Consider the following 14,608-nt stretch of genomic DNA (forward strand, 5'->3'; position numbering starts at 1 on the left):
TAATATCAACTTGATAGATTATCACAGAATGAGATTCTGTTTAGTCACCAAATATAAACTTCTGATTAACATCTACATTTCTACATACCCCTGAAGGAAGGATGAAGCATTAAAACACCAAAATAGTTTCTTCCTCGGAGCTCATGCTCCAACTTAACAAAAGTAAATGGATTCCCTCGACATTGTTTTCAGTGTATGAAAAACACTTTACAGTGCAGGTGAAACCATGACGCTGTCAGGAGAAACATATTTTAATGGAATTTCGACAAGACATTTGTCAGTTAAAGGAAAAAAAAAGAGCATTTTAACAATCAAAAAGACAAGATAATGTTAATAATGGAGCCAAACGTGACAGTTATACTGTATAATGTTCCGACTCTTGACACAAATGTATATTTTTCCCCCAGAAACAGAAGACTTACTGGAAACACTCCTGATCAATCCTGACTGCAGCTGTGTTTTAGTACCCAGACAACAAAGTTCTACACAAAAGTGGCTTCTCTCAACAACTTCATTAACTATGTGGGATGCGGAGTCTGTGGAATAAGCCGCCATCGTTTTCAGTGTGGTGTTAAATTATAAGTCTGTGCATCCATCTGTACAAATGCACAGGCGTGTGCACAAACAAATGCCATGAAGGAAAAGAGAACTAGAGTTTTCCGTTGGCGAAGGCTCCTTCTTGGAACTGAGGGATGAAGCTCTTGAAGTAGGCCCTGAGGGAGAGATGCAAAGAGAGAGAAAGAGACAAATTCAACATCAAAATGTGACAGTAATTGTGTTTAAAGCTTCAAAGCATCAAACAAATTCACTGGGTCAGTCCCACCCTCATTGTGCATCAAAGTGGACATTAAAGGCAGAGTGTGTCCGCTTCCTGCAAACACAATTCAACAAGATGGAAGTCATCTCGTTAACTCGGATGCTTTTTCCCTTGTATTTGTACATAGTTTTTTCCAGCAAAGAAGGGAAAAAAAAGCAGAAGTCCGTACTTGTGTTTTGTATCAAGTTAGACTTGAAGGCAGTCATCATCGCACAGACAGGAATATTTCCTCCCAGTCATTTCTGATGACCCACTTGTGCCCTTTTTCCACTAAAGAAGTCTCAGGTCTGGTTCAGACCCTCATACTGAACTTTGGATTTAAATACCCTATAGGCTGTAAAAGGATTGTTGCCTTCATCGTTTTGGTGTAAATACACAGTCAGCTCTGACTGACTGACCGGCTGTTCAGTTTAGATAATGATTGCACCAGGCAACAGTGATGTATGAATCTCTTCTAATATGTTAATACTTTCAAAAGTCACCGTTTTTGTTTTTTCTCCACAGCAGCACGACTATGTGTGAAGAAGCTGGCGAACTTGGCCTGGACTATGAAGTTATTGAGGTAACATTAGGTTCAGTTTTACAGAACATCATCCTGCTTGCGCTTTAATGATATGGCAGAGATAGTGATCAGCTTATTTGCATTGTTGGCTTTTTACTGCGATTTAAAAAGAAGGCAACATTCCTTTTTCCATCCCAGACACGAGGGACTTAAGAAAAAGAGATTTTTCATTATTCTTTATGTTATTTCAGTGTTAATGATGCTTTAGAATCATTGGTTAAGAACAGCTTGTCTCTTTGGTATTCTAGATTTCTTAGACATTCGGGTGAAGAGAGGGGCGGAGCTGTCAACTGATCACCACCTGGTGGTGAGTTGGCTCAGATGGTGGGGGAGGATGCCGGTCAGGCCTGGTAGACCCAAGCTTGTGAGGGTCTGCTGTGAATGTATGGCGGAGTCCCCTGTCAGAAAGAGTTTCAACTCCCATCTCCGGCAGAGCTTCAACCATGTCCCAGGTGAGGTGGGGGGCATTGAGTTAGAGTGGGCACCTCTATTGTTGAGGTGCCCAGCTGCAGCTGTGGCCGCAAGGTTGTCGGTGCCTATTGTGGCGGTAACCCCCGAACTCGTTGGTGGACACCAGCAGCGAGGGATGCCGTCAAGCTGAAGAAGTTCTATCGGGCCTTTTTGCCCTGTGGGACTCCAGAGGCAGCTGATGGGTATTGGCAGGCTAAGCGAAATACAGCTTCGGTGGTCGCTAAGGCAAAACTCGGGCATGGGAGGAGTTTGGAGAGGCCATGGAGAATGACTTTCGGACGGCTTTGAGGAGATTCTGGTCCACCATCCAGCGGCTCAGGAGGGGAAAGCAGTGCTCCATCAATACTGTGTACAGTGGGGATGGGGGGCTGCTGACCTCGACTTGGGATGTTGAGGTGGTGGAAGGAATACTTCGAAGACCTTCTCAATCCCACCAACACGTCCTCCGATGAGGAAGCAGAGTCTGGGGACCCTGGTGTTGGTTCTCCCATTTCTGGGGCTGAGGTCGCTGAGCTGGTTAAAAAGCTCATCGGTGGCAGGGCCCCGGGGGTGGATGAGGTCCGCCCAGAGTTTCTTAAGGCTCTGGATGCTGTAGGGCTGTCTTGGCTGACATTCCTCTGCAGCATCGTGTGGACATCGGGAACAGTTCCCCTAGATTGGCAGACTGGGGTGGTGGTTCCCCTCTTCAAAAAGGGGGACCAGAGGTTGTGCTCCAACTACAGGGGGATCACACTCCTCAGCCTCCCTGGTAAGGTCTATTCGGGGGTGCTGGAGAGGAGAGTCCGTCTGAATGTCAAACCTCAGATTGAGGAGGAGCAGTGTGGTTTTATCCCGGTCGTGGACCAGCTCTACACTCTCTTCAGGGTCTTGGAGAGGCATGGGAATTCGCAGAACAAGTCTACATGTAGTTTGTGGACTTGGAGAAGGCGTTCGACCATGTCCCCGGGGACTCGTGTGGGAGGTACTCCGGGAGTATGGAGTGCCGGACCCCCTTGTACGAGCTGTCCGGTCCCTGTACGACTGGTGTTAGAGCTTGGTCCGCGTCGCCGGCAGTAAATCAGAGTTGTTTCCAGTGCGGGTTGGACTCCGCCAAGGCTGCCCTTTGTCATCGATTCTGTTCATAGCTTTTATGGACAGAATTTCTAGGCTCAGCCGAGGTGTTGAGGGGATCCGGTTTGGAGGCCTCAGGATTGGGTCTCTGCTCTTTGTGGATGATGTGGTTCGGTTGGCTTCATCGGACCGTGATCTTCAGCTCTCACTGGAGCGACTCGCAGCCGATTGTGAAGCGGATGGGATGAGAATCAGCACCTCCAAATCTGAGACCATGGCCCTCAGCCAGAAAAGGGTGGAGTGCCTTCTTCGGGTTGGCAATGAGGTTCTGCCCCAAGTAGAGGAATTCTCATATCTCGGGGTCTTCAAGAGTTCACGAGTGAGGGAAGGATGGAGCAGGAGATCAACAGGCGGATCGATGCGGCGTCTGCAGTGATGCAGACTCTGCATCGGTCTGTCGTGGTGAAGAAGGAGCCGAGCCAAAAGGCAAAGCTCTCGATTTACCAGTCAGTCTACGTTCCTGCCCTCACCTATGGTCACGAGCTGTGCGTAGTGACCGAAAGAACAAGATCGTGAATACAAGCGGCCGAAATGAGTTTTCTCCGCAGGGTGGCCGGGCTCTCCCTTAGAGATAGGGTGAGAAGCTTGGTGATCCAGTAGGGGCTCAGTGTAGAGTCGCTGCTCCTCCGCATCAAGAGAAACCAGATGAGGTGGCTCGGGCATCTGGTCAGGATGATCAGACCCATGACACGCTGGATGGACTACATCTTGCGGCTGGCCTGGGAACGCCTTGGGATGAGCTGGTGAATGTGGCCGGGGACAGGGCAGTCTGGGTTTTCTTACTTAGGCAGCTGCCCCCATGACCTGACTCGGGATAAGCGGCAGGAGATGGATGTAGTGCATGCCACACACTAAAAGATCAGAAGAGAGAGATCTATGCTATCTGTCTTTTGATATCAAGTGCATAGTCTCTAAATATGTGGAGATTTGAAGAATCCTGTAATAGGTGCCAGCCTTAAGTGGTAGAAGATGGATGAGTTTTACACTGAACTCTTCTGGGGGTGATGTCTTTGATACTGCAAGTTTTTTTTTATATTTATCCCTCCTTAGTAGTGAGCTGACAGTTTAAATGTAAAATTTAAATATTCAAAAATGTACCCCTGTGATCTAGTCCCATATCAGCAGTAAAAAAAAATGAGTGAACACAAGTGTTTTTTAAGCCTACTTTGCCCTCTTGGCCATCTCATTGCCATCCCAGCGTGGACTGTAGGGATACGACATCTGCACCTGAGAATACAGCTGCCCGCTGTTGGTGAAGTGATAAACAGACTGGAAGGTGAGTGTGGGCTGGTCCCTGGGAAAGTACAGCGGGAGATCCACTACAAGATGGGGGGGAACAAAAAAAAAAAAAATTAGCAAACATCTTGAAATCAAACACTTGAGATATGTGTTAGACTCTCTTACCATGTACGAGGAAACAGAAGTCTTTCCACATCAGTAGAAGGGTGAGTTTTGTGAATCCCTCAGCATCGTACTCCACCACCCCCCTGCAACACAGATTATATTAATGCTTCATATTTATGAATGATGCTAAACACAGTGGAGGACCGTGGTAGTTGACTCACATTCCAAAGTGGCTGAGAAAAGCAGCAATGTACTCCCTTCTCTTGTGATAGCCCTGGATGACGTATTGCACCTGGATAGGATAGAAAGTGTTATTAGATAAAACAAAGACAAACGAGGATAAAATTTCCACTATACCACATTGGGACAGACATTTGTTTATAAAACAAATCACTTTTTAGAGGAAACAGGCTTATAATTTTTGACTGAATAGCAGGTTTTGTCCTTGCATAGGTGGATGAGTCAGTTAGTAAGGATGTTTTTGCCACTTGTTTTGGCTCTTGAAGCTTCACAGTGCAGAACAGTCAGCAAACACTTGGTTGGAAGTTTCCCCACCGCAGACCAAAGTGGGTGGTCATTGTTTTTGTATCCACTGCGAAAGGGCTTTAAGACACCATAATTTCCTTGATACACAGGGAATCCAAATGATGCATTAAATTTGGCTTGGAAGTCAGATCTGGGAATGACATTACATCCCAGCTAAGGCCGTTCTTGTTGGAAAATTCACAAAACCAATATGTACTCCGCCAGGAAGCTCTTTGTTTTATTCACACTTTCTCTTTGCATATGTTTATTCAACCAGTGTGTAGAATTTGTCACAGAAGAATTTGAAATACATCGAAGATAAACCATGACTTCACATAAGAAAAATTGCGATTGTGTTTCAATATGTTTGTTTAGTGTAGATAAAGTTTATCCAGGGCCAGCCCAGCCACCTTTTCTGAATGAAGTGGGGGTTGGTGAGCTTACCTCAACTTTTGGGGTCGGATATCCGAGCTTCTCACCCTATCTCTAAGGGAGAGCACGGCCACCCTGCAGAGAAAACTCATTTCTACCACTTGTATTCGCGATCTTGTTCTTTTGGTCACTACCCACAGCTCGTGACCATAGGTGAGGGTAGGAACGTAGATCGACCGGTAAATCGAGAGCTTTGCCTTTTGGCTCAGCTCCTTCTTCACCATGACAGACCAATGCAGAGTCCGCATCACTGCAGACGCCGCACCGATCCGCCTGTCAATCTCCTGCTCCATCCTTCCCTCACTCGTGAACAAGACCCTGAGATATTTGAACTCCTCCAATTGGGGCAGGACTTCATTCCTGATCCAGAGAAAGCACTCCACCCTTTTCCGGGTGAGGACCATGGTCTTGGATTTGGAGGTGCTGATTCTCATCCCAGCTTTTTCACACTCAACTATGAATAGCTCCAGCGAGAGCTGAAGATTGTGGCCCAATGAAGCCAACCGAACCACATCATCCGCATAGAGCAGAGACCCAATCCTGAGGCCTCCAAACCGGATGCCCTCAACACCTCAGCTGCGCCTAGAAATTCTGTCCATAAAAGTTATAAACAGAACTGGAGATGAATAAACTCTTATGCCCCCTCCAAGACTCTGAAGACAGTGTAGCGCTGGTCCACTGTCTGACAAACTGGACAAATACAACACTGCTCTTCCTCAAATCAAGGTTCGACTATCCGATGGACCCTCCTTTCCAGCACCCCTGAATAGACCTTACCAGGCAGGCTGAGAAGTGTGATCCCCCTGTAGTTGGAGCACACGGTCTGGTTTCCTGTCCCCCTTTATGAAGAGGGGGACCACCACCCCAGTCTGCCAGTCCGCGGGTAGGCCTGTCACGATAACATGAAGCGCCTTCTCGTCACTACTTTACTGACATAGCTCTGCCAGGCATTTACAACAAGCTACGTGACCACCTACTAGTGCTTTTATCAGAGGTGGCTGCTTTTGGGTTTCCCACAGACATATGGAGTTTATCGTTTTTCCCGATGTCACTGCTAACCTTTACTGCACAATAAGTCAACTCCAGTTTTAATTTACATGACCTTGCATGCTTAACATTTTCCCGGGTCTCATATGGTACAGTGTGTAAAACATGTTATCAAGGGGACGCTGATACCAGACAAGTTAGTCTGATTCTACACGAAGCCTAAATTTTATTTTCTGACTCGTGACTGAATGTGAAGCTACCACTTAGAAGTAGTTAAGTGATTTAATTTTACTTGCTATGTGGAATTATTGAGACTTTATTTTACATCTAAAGACACTAGAAATCTTCTAGTTTGTTCATCTAAAAAAGATATTTATTTAAATTGAGTTTGTTTACATGGTTATTTTGTGCTGCACCTCTGATAACCTACAAGTTTTATTTTGTTTACTTGGTCTGAACCAATGCTGCACTAACAAAACTTGTGATAAAAGAGCCAAATGAAAAGGTATGTACGATACTGTCATAAATAATAATAAAATAATAATAAAAAATTAAAGGACAACTTGGATGTGTTCCTTTTTCTTCTTATTAATGCACTGCTGAGGTATCTGCAAATACTCAAAATCAAATGACTGAAAGGCAAAAACTGTGACCGGGACATTACTAGTTATAGTCAGAAACACCACCTACTACAACCAATGCAACTCTCAAACAATGTTATCACTTTGCATAAAATCAGAACAATGACTTTTGCTTTTAGCTCAAAGGAAAACTGAAAGTGATCTAGTCTCTGACAACAGTGCTAACAGTAACACTACTTGGAAACACCAGGGGGTAAAATATCCATAGCCACTTAAAGATGTAATTTATACAAGTGGACATACATTAACCATTTTTTCTGCACAAGTGACCTTAAGTTTTTAGCACATGTTGACAGGTGTGATTAACAAAGTTCACAGAGGAGAAGCTCAATGCTCACTTCACCGCTGAACATCCTGGGCAGGTGGTAAGGCCTGCAGTCAGCCAGCCAGCTGTGAAGGTGACCTGACATACTCAAGAAGCTAAACTAAACATTAGATGGTGTATCATTTCATGGTGGTCATGCAGGTAAAGCTTTGACTGCTGGATAACACATAAACCATCACTATCTGTTGCGCCTACGGTTTCTGGCCTCTGCAGAATACCACAAAACAGACTGTTAATGTCTGTGTATCGGTAACGCCTAATAAAAGTCCATGTGAGTACTCGTCCAGCTCTCAGCAGCAGCAAACCCGTGTGGTTCATCTGAGGGCAGGATGTATCACAATCTAGATGGTTTTGCCACTGCAAACTGCACATTTCTGATTACTCATCAACCACGTATGAATGGCATCGTTTTGTGAAAGAGGACAGTAGTAATCTGACACACAGTTGTGTGCTTGATAGGCATCATCTCTGCAGGAACTCTCAAACTCAGACACAGTTTGTGACTCAGCCTCTTGTTCAATTATGTTTACATGGAACAGCAGAGGCGGCAATTTAGCGTTCTCAAAAGCTGCAAGGTCGTGCACTAAGCGCTGTTTATTTTATCACATTGTGTGTATGTGTGTGTGTTTTAAGGGAACTGTGGATCACTGAACTTTCACACCCACAATGAGAATGAATTTCCTGCTCCCACTGCCAATGTGACTCGCAGCGGAGCCCTCCTATTGGCTGCCTGGAGCACAGAGTGATGCAAGACAGGTGATCTTGCTCTGCAGGTATTCAAACCTGCCCGCACCCATGACTCCTCGCCCCTGCATTCATTTTCTGTGTATGTGCTTGTGTTTGGGGTGTGTGATGCAACAACGCCGGTAGTGCTTACTGCCGTGCGATTAAAGATCTCTGTCACTTTCACACCACCCCCGGCTTTCGTATAATAAGTGTGACTGATCTGATTTTTATAAAAATTAATGCTTTTTGGTTGTCTGAGCACATTTATATACAATGTGCAGTAAAAACCCAATGCTACATCTAAAAAAAAAAAAAAGCTGAATTAAATCTCTGAAGAGCAGATTCTATATATTAATAGTTAAAATGCAGTTTTTATTTAGACTCATGAAAAAACTCAAAGCTGATTTTGCTGTCTGCTTCTGGTAAATACATCCACCAAGCTTGTTGTTCTTTTCTTTGCCTACAACAAAAAAGTTGGTATACGAATTAATCAGCCAGATGACACGTGTTGTGCCATATCAAACCACTTATTACTTTGATGGCAGAGATTAACTTCGCTGAAACTGAAGCGTGCATGTCTGCTTCTCAACCACAGATTAATTCAGTTTAATGTGAAATCTTTACCTGCTTCTTTAGAATTGCGAATCACCAAATCTGCATGATACTGCTTAAAATATACTGCATTATATAATACAAAGAGCAAGCACTTAAAAGTGCAGGAGTAGTAAAAACAAAAATTATAATACATTGCACGCTAAACAGAAGCATAATAAGTCAATGAACAGGCAGATGCATCTATAGGCAGTGCAGTGTTGATGCAGTGGAAAATTAAAAAGAATTTCCACAGCAGGAAATTCTTCTAGGAACCAGGGTCTTTTCCCTCAGTCCCTGTAATTTCAACTGCAAGAACCAGGGGGAAGAAATTTTGACCCCAAAAAGGTCTCTAGTATCTTTAGAGAAGACAGCACTTTTGAGCCAACCCTTAGTAATTAGGGTTGGGGTATGGCTGGGCAATATCTCAACTTTATCAAGACTTTCACACACGATATAGAATGAGGGAATATCGTTTATATTGAGATAGCTTGTTTTCATATAAATTAAAACTGTCTCTTATGTAACTTAACAAAAACAAAAAAATAAAAAAAAAAAACTGAGATGTATATTATATTCAGGTAAAAAAATATTCAGATATGAAATTCGGTTCTTATCGCCCACCGCTGGGGTGGAGCTGAACTTTTTTGATTATTTGAGCATTTCTAGGAGTTTATTTTTACCTTTCTGTCTTTGTTATGTTACTTATAAATTTTCTTTTTAAGCTGTTCCTTAGGAATACTTATTACGATATGTAATCGTGATCTTCAAACTCAGATATAAATGGGGAGGCTGCTCAGATGGTGACAAAATGAGCAATAAAACATTATTCTGAGGTTCTTTCACAGTAGTTATGCTCAAAAGCACAAATAAAAACATTAAAACTCCATAAAATGCGTAACATGTAAAGATAATGAAGCTGGAGCCGATTTCCTGGTTTTACTGAAGGCTCAGAGTGGCAGGGCCGAGGCTCTGGCCAGCACTGATACACTTTAGTGGTCTTTGCCTGATCTACCCTGAACCTCAGACCTCACTGGGGCCAGAATAACCTTTTAACTCCTGCGAGAAAATTCAAGCTAATAACTGACATCTTGGCCATGTCTGGCTCACACAACACTTGTCATAGTCCACATCCAAGCCAGTAACTTACATCTGGACCGCATCTGTCTCACACATTTTCCAGTGCCATAACTGAGCCATAAGTACCAAAAGTAGTCCAGCTTAGGCCTAAATGTGGCTACTATCTGGGTTGGCTGAAACAGATCATCTGGGTTACAGACCTCTGTTAGCTCTTTAACACCAGCAGGGCTCTATGGGAGTTCCTGAACCTAATTTTGAACCAGAAAGACTTGGGCTGGACGTGGTGTCCATCAAGCTGCTGGACAGTGTGATGGCTCATCAACCAACAAACCAGTTAATGGGACGCAGAATTCAGCCACGACCGAATAGGAAGCAGACAGAGTACCTCCTCCCATCCCCGAGTCTTCCACAAATGAAGACGGTAAGCTGAGTACATACAGGATGAATGTTTGCAGATAATCAACACTTTGCTTCCGAAATTACTTCCATGAGGTAAAGTTCTGCCAGTATGGTTCCAGTTAAACTGGAGACTCAACGGGGCTGAAACCAGAACCAGAATGGGATTTGTCTGAAAGCACAAGAATATGCTCAGACAGGAGTCAGCAGATTTGCTCTGTCAATGCACACGTTTTATGTCAGTATGGAGTTCCTCCGTTAAAAAGGGTGTGGTCTTTAACTGTTCATTCATGACAGTGGTATCCTTTGTAAAATCAACTAAAAAAAAATAAGATTTATCCAAAACAAATTATTTAAATACTACCTAGCTGGGTAATTTGTGTGAGAAAACGTTTTACAATGAACATTTTGTAAATTCTCTGTAAAACATACATTTCTCTGGTCCCTATGTATGATATTAACACTGCTTAACAAGCCTTTCCACACACATGCCGGGGCCTCTTTCACAGAAGCAAATGGAGTGCCTCAAGACACAAGACTTAAAAATCCAGAGACATGGAAGACAGTCAGGCACACGTTTTCTGTTGGTCAGACTCCAGGTGAACGGGAAAAATGGAGGATATGTGTGTGCTTTATGTGCACGCCTGTGTGAGGGTGCGGGGGAAGGGCATTTGCCTTAAAGGAAATGGCACAACATCACATCTATGCTGCATATCTACTTGTCAACCTGCGGAGGCCAGCGAGCCCTCAGACAGCCAATGGAGGTTGGCCAGTTCGCCCACGCAGGCAGACGACAGACACACGTGCACGAATACACACAAACACGGCATCCTTAGCTGGATGTATGCTTTGCTGCACAAAATGTGTAATGAATGATTCATACACCTGTCACACAACTGCACAGAGTATGGAAACGTGTCATTAAAATGGATATTTGTAGTAAAATACATACAGTACTGTACAAAAGCCTTAAACCACCTGTCATTTCTGTACTCTGAAAATGGGAAATACATGCAGCATTTTAATAAAATGTGCAAACAAATGTAAATAAAGTACATAAAGTTTGAATATCTGGTTTCCGTCTTAACCCTCCTTTGTCATTTCTTTAAGTTTGTAGGAATAGTTCTCTGAACTTCTTGAAGGACTTTCCAAAGCTCTTTTTTTTTTTTTTTAGATGTTTCTGCTTTTTGTACTGTTCTCTGTCCAGATGATCCCACACAGAGGATTCCTTCCTCCATCAGACCCACTGCCACTGATTTTCAGTCCAGTCCTTGTGTCATGTGACATACCTCTGCCTTTTCTTCCTGTTTTCCTTCCCTCTTGACAGCCACCCCTCTATAGAGACCATTTCTGATGAGGTTTCGGCCAACAGTGGATGGATCAACTGAAGGTCCAGATGCGTTTTTCAGGTCCTGGTTCAGGTCTTTGTTGGATTTGGTCCTATTTCTTTGGGACATCAATTTCAGATGAATCTGTGGTAGATAGTTTTTAGTTCCGACTCTTTTTCTTTTGCCTCCACTGAGTTTCTACTCAGCATGATGAGAAAGTTTCCAGCTAGCAGCTGTTTGGGAATCACCTTGTTGCTGCTAAAGTCCTATGTTCTGTCTGTCAAACTGTCTGATCTTGGCTGGGGGGGTTTTCTAGACTCCTACGTATTTTTTATTTATTTTTTTACATTATATTATAATTTTATTGACTGTGGTGGTTAAAATATTATTTTAACCACTGCATTATTTAGTTTAATTTTTAAACATCCTTTGGAGACAAAGGGTGGAAATTAGTCTTGGGCTATAATCTGGCATGTTTACATTCATATTTCTTGTAATGTTAATTAACTTGACTTGTCCTGTCCAAATAATTAAACTGAAATAGCTGCAACTAAAGAAACGGGAACAAATAATGCATCTTTGTTACAGGCCGATGGTAACAAAGAGCTTAAAGATCCGTTTTAGAATTGGTTCTTTGCCTGGTAGTTAATGTGTCAACACAACACTGGCCCATTCCTTGAGGAAGGAGCCGCTTTTATGCTTGAATTATTCATAGGTCAGAGTTAAATGACAAAAAAATATTTCACGGAAAATGGTTGGGCACAAAGACTGGACTGAAAATGAGTGAAAAAGCAGAAAATATCCCAAGAAAAACTTTGTAAGACCTTCAGAAAGCTGGAGAAATGTGAACCAACGCCACTTTTAAAGATGACAACATGTCTGACTGATGGGGGCCGGATCATGATGTTTGCAGTTTTGTACATGTTTACACAATATGGATAAAGAGCATCAACAGAGAGCATTTTTACCTTGTTGGTGAGCAACTGACAGACTTGAGGGACGTAATCAATTAGACATCCTCCGCTGGGAAAAGCTGGGATATGAAGTGCTGAAGAGCCTCCCAGAGCACTGATCAGAGAGAAGGAAAACAACAACAGTCAGCCTAGAAATTCTCATCATTACTGTACATTATATATCACACATTAAATCACATCTATTTTAAGACCCTTTAATGGCTTGAGGACCAATTCTAGACCGTGTATGGCTGGTTGACTTTATGTAAGCAAATGTTAAGTATGGAGCAAAACAAATCCAATATAAAGCACATTAACATTTGCTGCCATGTACCTGAAATTGAGGAATTAAAAATAAGGGAATGAGTCATGCCTGTGGCATCTTCTTCATTCTCCTTCACTTCAGTTATTATTTTGACATCCTTCTGATTTAATCCTGCAGCACAGCTCCATTAGTGATTAGCGCATGCTTATTTAATCAGGAAATCTGCTGCTGCAGCTCTCCAGTGACTAACCAAGCGGAGTAGTCACTCCTTCATTTTTTTCTGATGTGGGGCAAAAACAGAGGGAATACCCTGAGGATGGGTTAAAGGTCTTTAGAAACCGCTTTAATGCTCTAAATGCTCATTTTAAAACACATAAAAAGGGGGTTTCTTCCGCTGCCTTCTATTTTTATTTCATTCTTCATTACAGCAGAACAGTCACAGGACATTTAGAAATGCTGTTTTGTCTTTTGAAAATCAATGCTGAAGTGGCCGTTTATAAGGTTAAGCATGGATAATGCATTTACATAGCATACATCATGCAACATCATGTCAAATGTCAAAAGATCTACTGTATTCAGGGTTGCAAGGCTTTAGGCTTATTCTTTATAAACTGTCATATAACACGATAATGTAAAGGTGAACTACAAACATTGTAAACATGAACCCACCAGTCATCACATCATCTGTGCACAAATAGGAAATTATTTCCATAATTCATGAAAATATTTCCTACGGTTTTCCTCAGTTATAGGCTGGGAGGCTGAGAAACACAAAAAGTATTGTGTAGAACTGGAAACTCCAATTCCAAAGAAAGGCTGTGGGAGTTTGAAGAAGGTGGAGCAGCTTATGATGTGTTTTATTGTGCTTACATGAGCTAAAATCATAAATATTTATGTGGAAAAAAATGTTTAAACACAGGGCAGAAAAGGTTCAGCAGGGACAAGGTTGGTCTGACAGGTTTAATCTGAATACAGAGCAAACATTCTGTCACACACAGGAGCTTCTACTGTGTCTGAGTTTACTAATGTTAGGTAAAGATACCTGTCAAAATGCTGCATGAAGTTTCCAGTTTTTGATGTATAACAGCTGTCATTAACTGATGCTCAGCTGAATATTAATAAGGCTTTGTTCCCAAGGAAGCACTGCATGTCATAATACCATTTTCATTGTCACTATCCATTGTGGAACTCCAAAGCCACCATTTACAGTAGGCTTTGTGCACATAATTAGCATTAGCCTGCACATTCTGCCTGCACCAACAAATAGTCGATTGAAAATGGCTTACAGCTACGAGGAGAGAAGCCTTTGAAAATGAAAGACTAAATGATGCCCATCTATCCACCCACAGATCTAAGAATAGCTCTGTATCATTCAGATGGAAATGCGGACAGAGGAACAAAATAGACGGCTGTGTGTTCGTCATTCATTTGTGTCAGTGGCAGGCATCCGAACAAATGTGGTGCTTTGGATTTCAGTGGCTGTCAGTAAAAAATGCTCATGTACAGAGGCTGATTGGGCACCAACATTTACCTCCAAAACTTCAGTATCTTAAAAATATAAAGACAGACGGATAAATTCTCTCTTCATTGACCAGGTCATGTTCCACAAACAAACCAATGCATCTATTCAGTCTATTTCCATCCAGAATCAGGAGATTAGGATCTAGATCCGTTTGAGGAGACTTTCTTCAACTTTACTGCCTTCCAGTTATCTTTGGGTTAATATACTAAAGTGTGGAACTTCTGAAATATTGTTTAACATGTTAAAGATGATACAGACCTAAAATGATTTTTCAAATATAAATCTACCAAAATTTGACAAATATGTTAATTTGGTACACATTTATTTTTTCACCACTTTTGTGTAATTATTTTTGTTTGGACATTGCGTAGGAGCCATTGGAGTTAAATTAGACACTGCATTGTTGAATCCTTTAAAACTGAAGGGAGGGAAAAAACACCAGCAGGATTTAAATATAGCACAAAGTTTTTCTTTTATTCTCATATTGTTTTCAATATCAATCTAGGCCCAAACACCTAAATAATCCTTATTTT

General features: G+C 42.4%; 1 protein-coding gene across 2 annotated transcripts in view; it reads right to left on the minus strand.

The window, feature by feature from the left end:
* Nucleotides 1–235: 235 nt before the first annotated feature.
* babam2 (BRISC and BRCA1 A complex member 2) overlaps nucleotides 236–14,608 on the minus strand; it is a 105,839-nt gene continuing 91,466 nt past the window's right edge. For both annotated transcript variants that reach the window (XM_041971398.1, XM_041971399.1), the window contains exons 8-12: nucleotides 12,304–12,403; nucleotides 4,526–4,596; nucleotides 4,365–4,447; nucleotides 4,126–4,279; nucleotides 236–713 (exon numbers count right to left, since the gene is read on the minus strand). In XM_041971398.1, coding sequence (XP_041827332.1) covers nucleotides 650–713; nucleotides 4,126–4,279; nucleotides 4,365–4,447; nucleotides 4,526–4,596; nucleotides 12,304–12,403 — 472 coding nt within the window. In that variant the 3' untranslated portion in view covers nucleotides 236–649. The remainder of the gene's footprint in view (nucleotides 714–4,125; nucleotides 4,280–4,364; nucleotides 4,448–4,525; nucleotides 4,597–12,303; nucleotides 12,404–14,608) is intronic.

This window comes from Melanotaenia boesemani, chromosome 20 (genome assembly GCF_017639745.1).
Source record: "Melanotaenia boesemani isolate fMelBoe1 chromosome 20, fMelBoe1.pri, whole genome shotgun sequence".
Taxonomy (NCBI): domain Eukaryota; kingdom Metazoa; phylum Chordata; class Actinopteri; order Atheriniformes; family Melanotaeniidae; genus Melanotaenia; species Melanotaenia boesemani.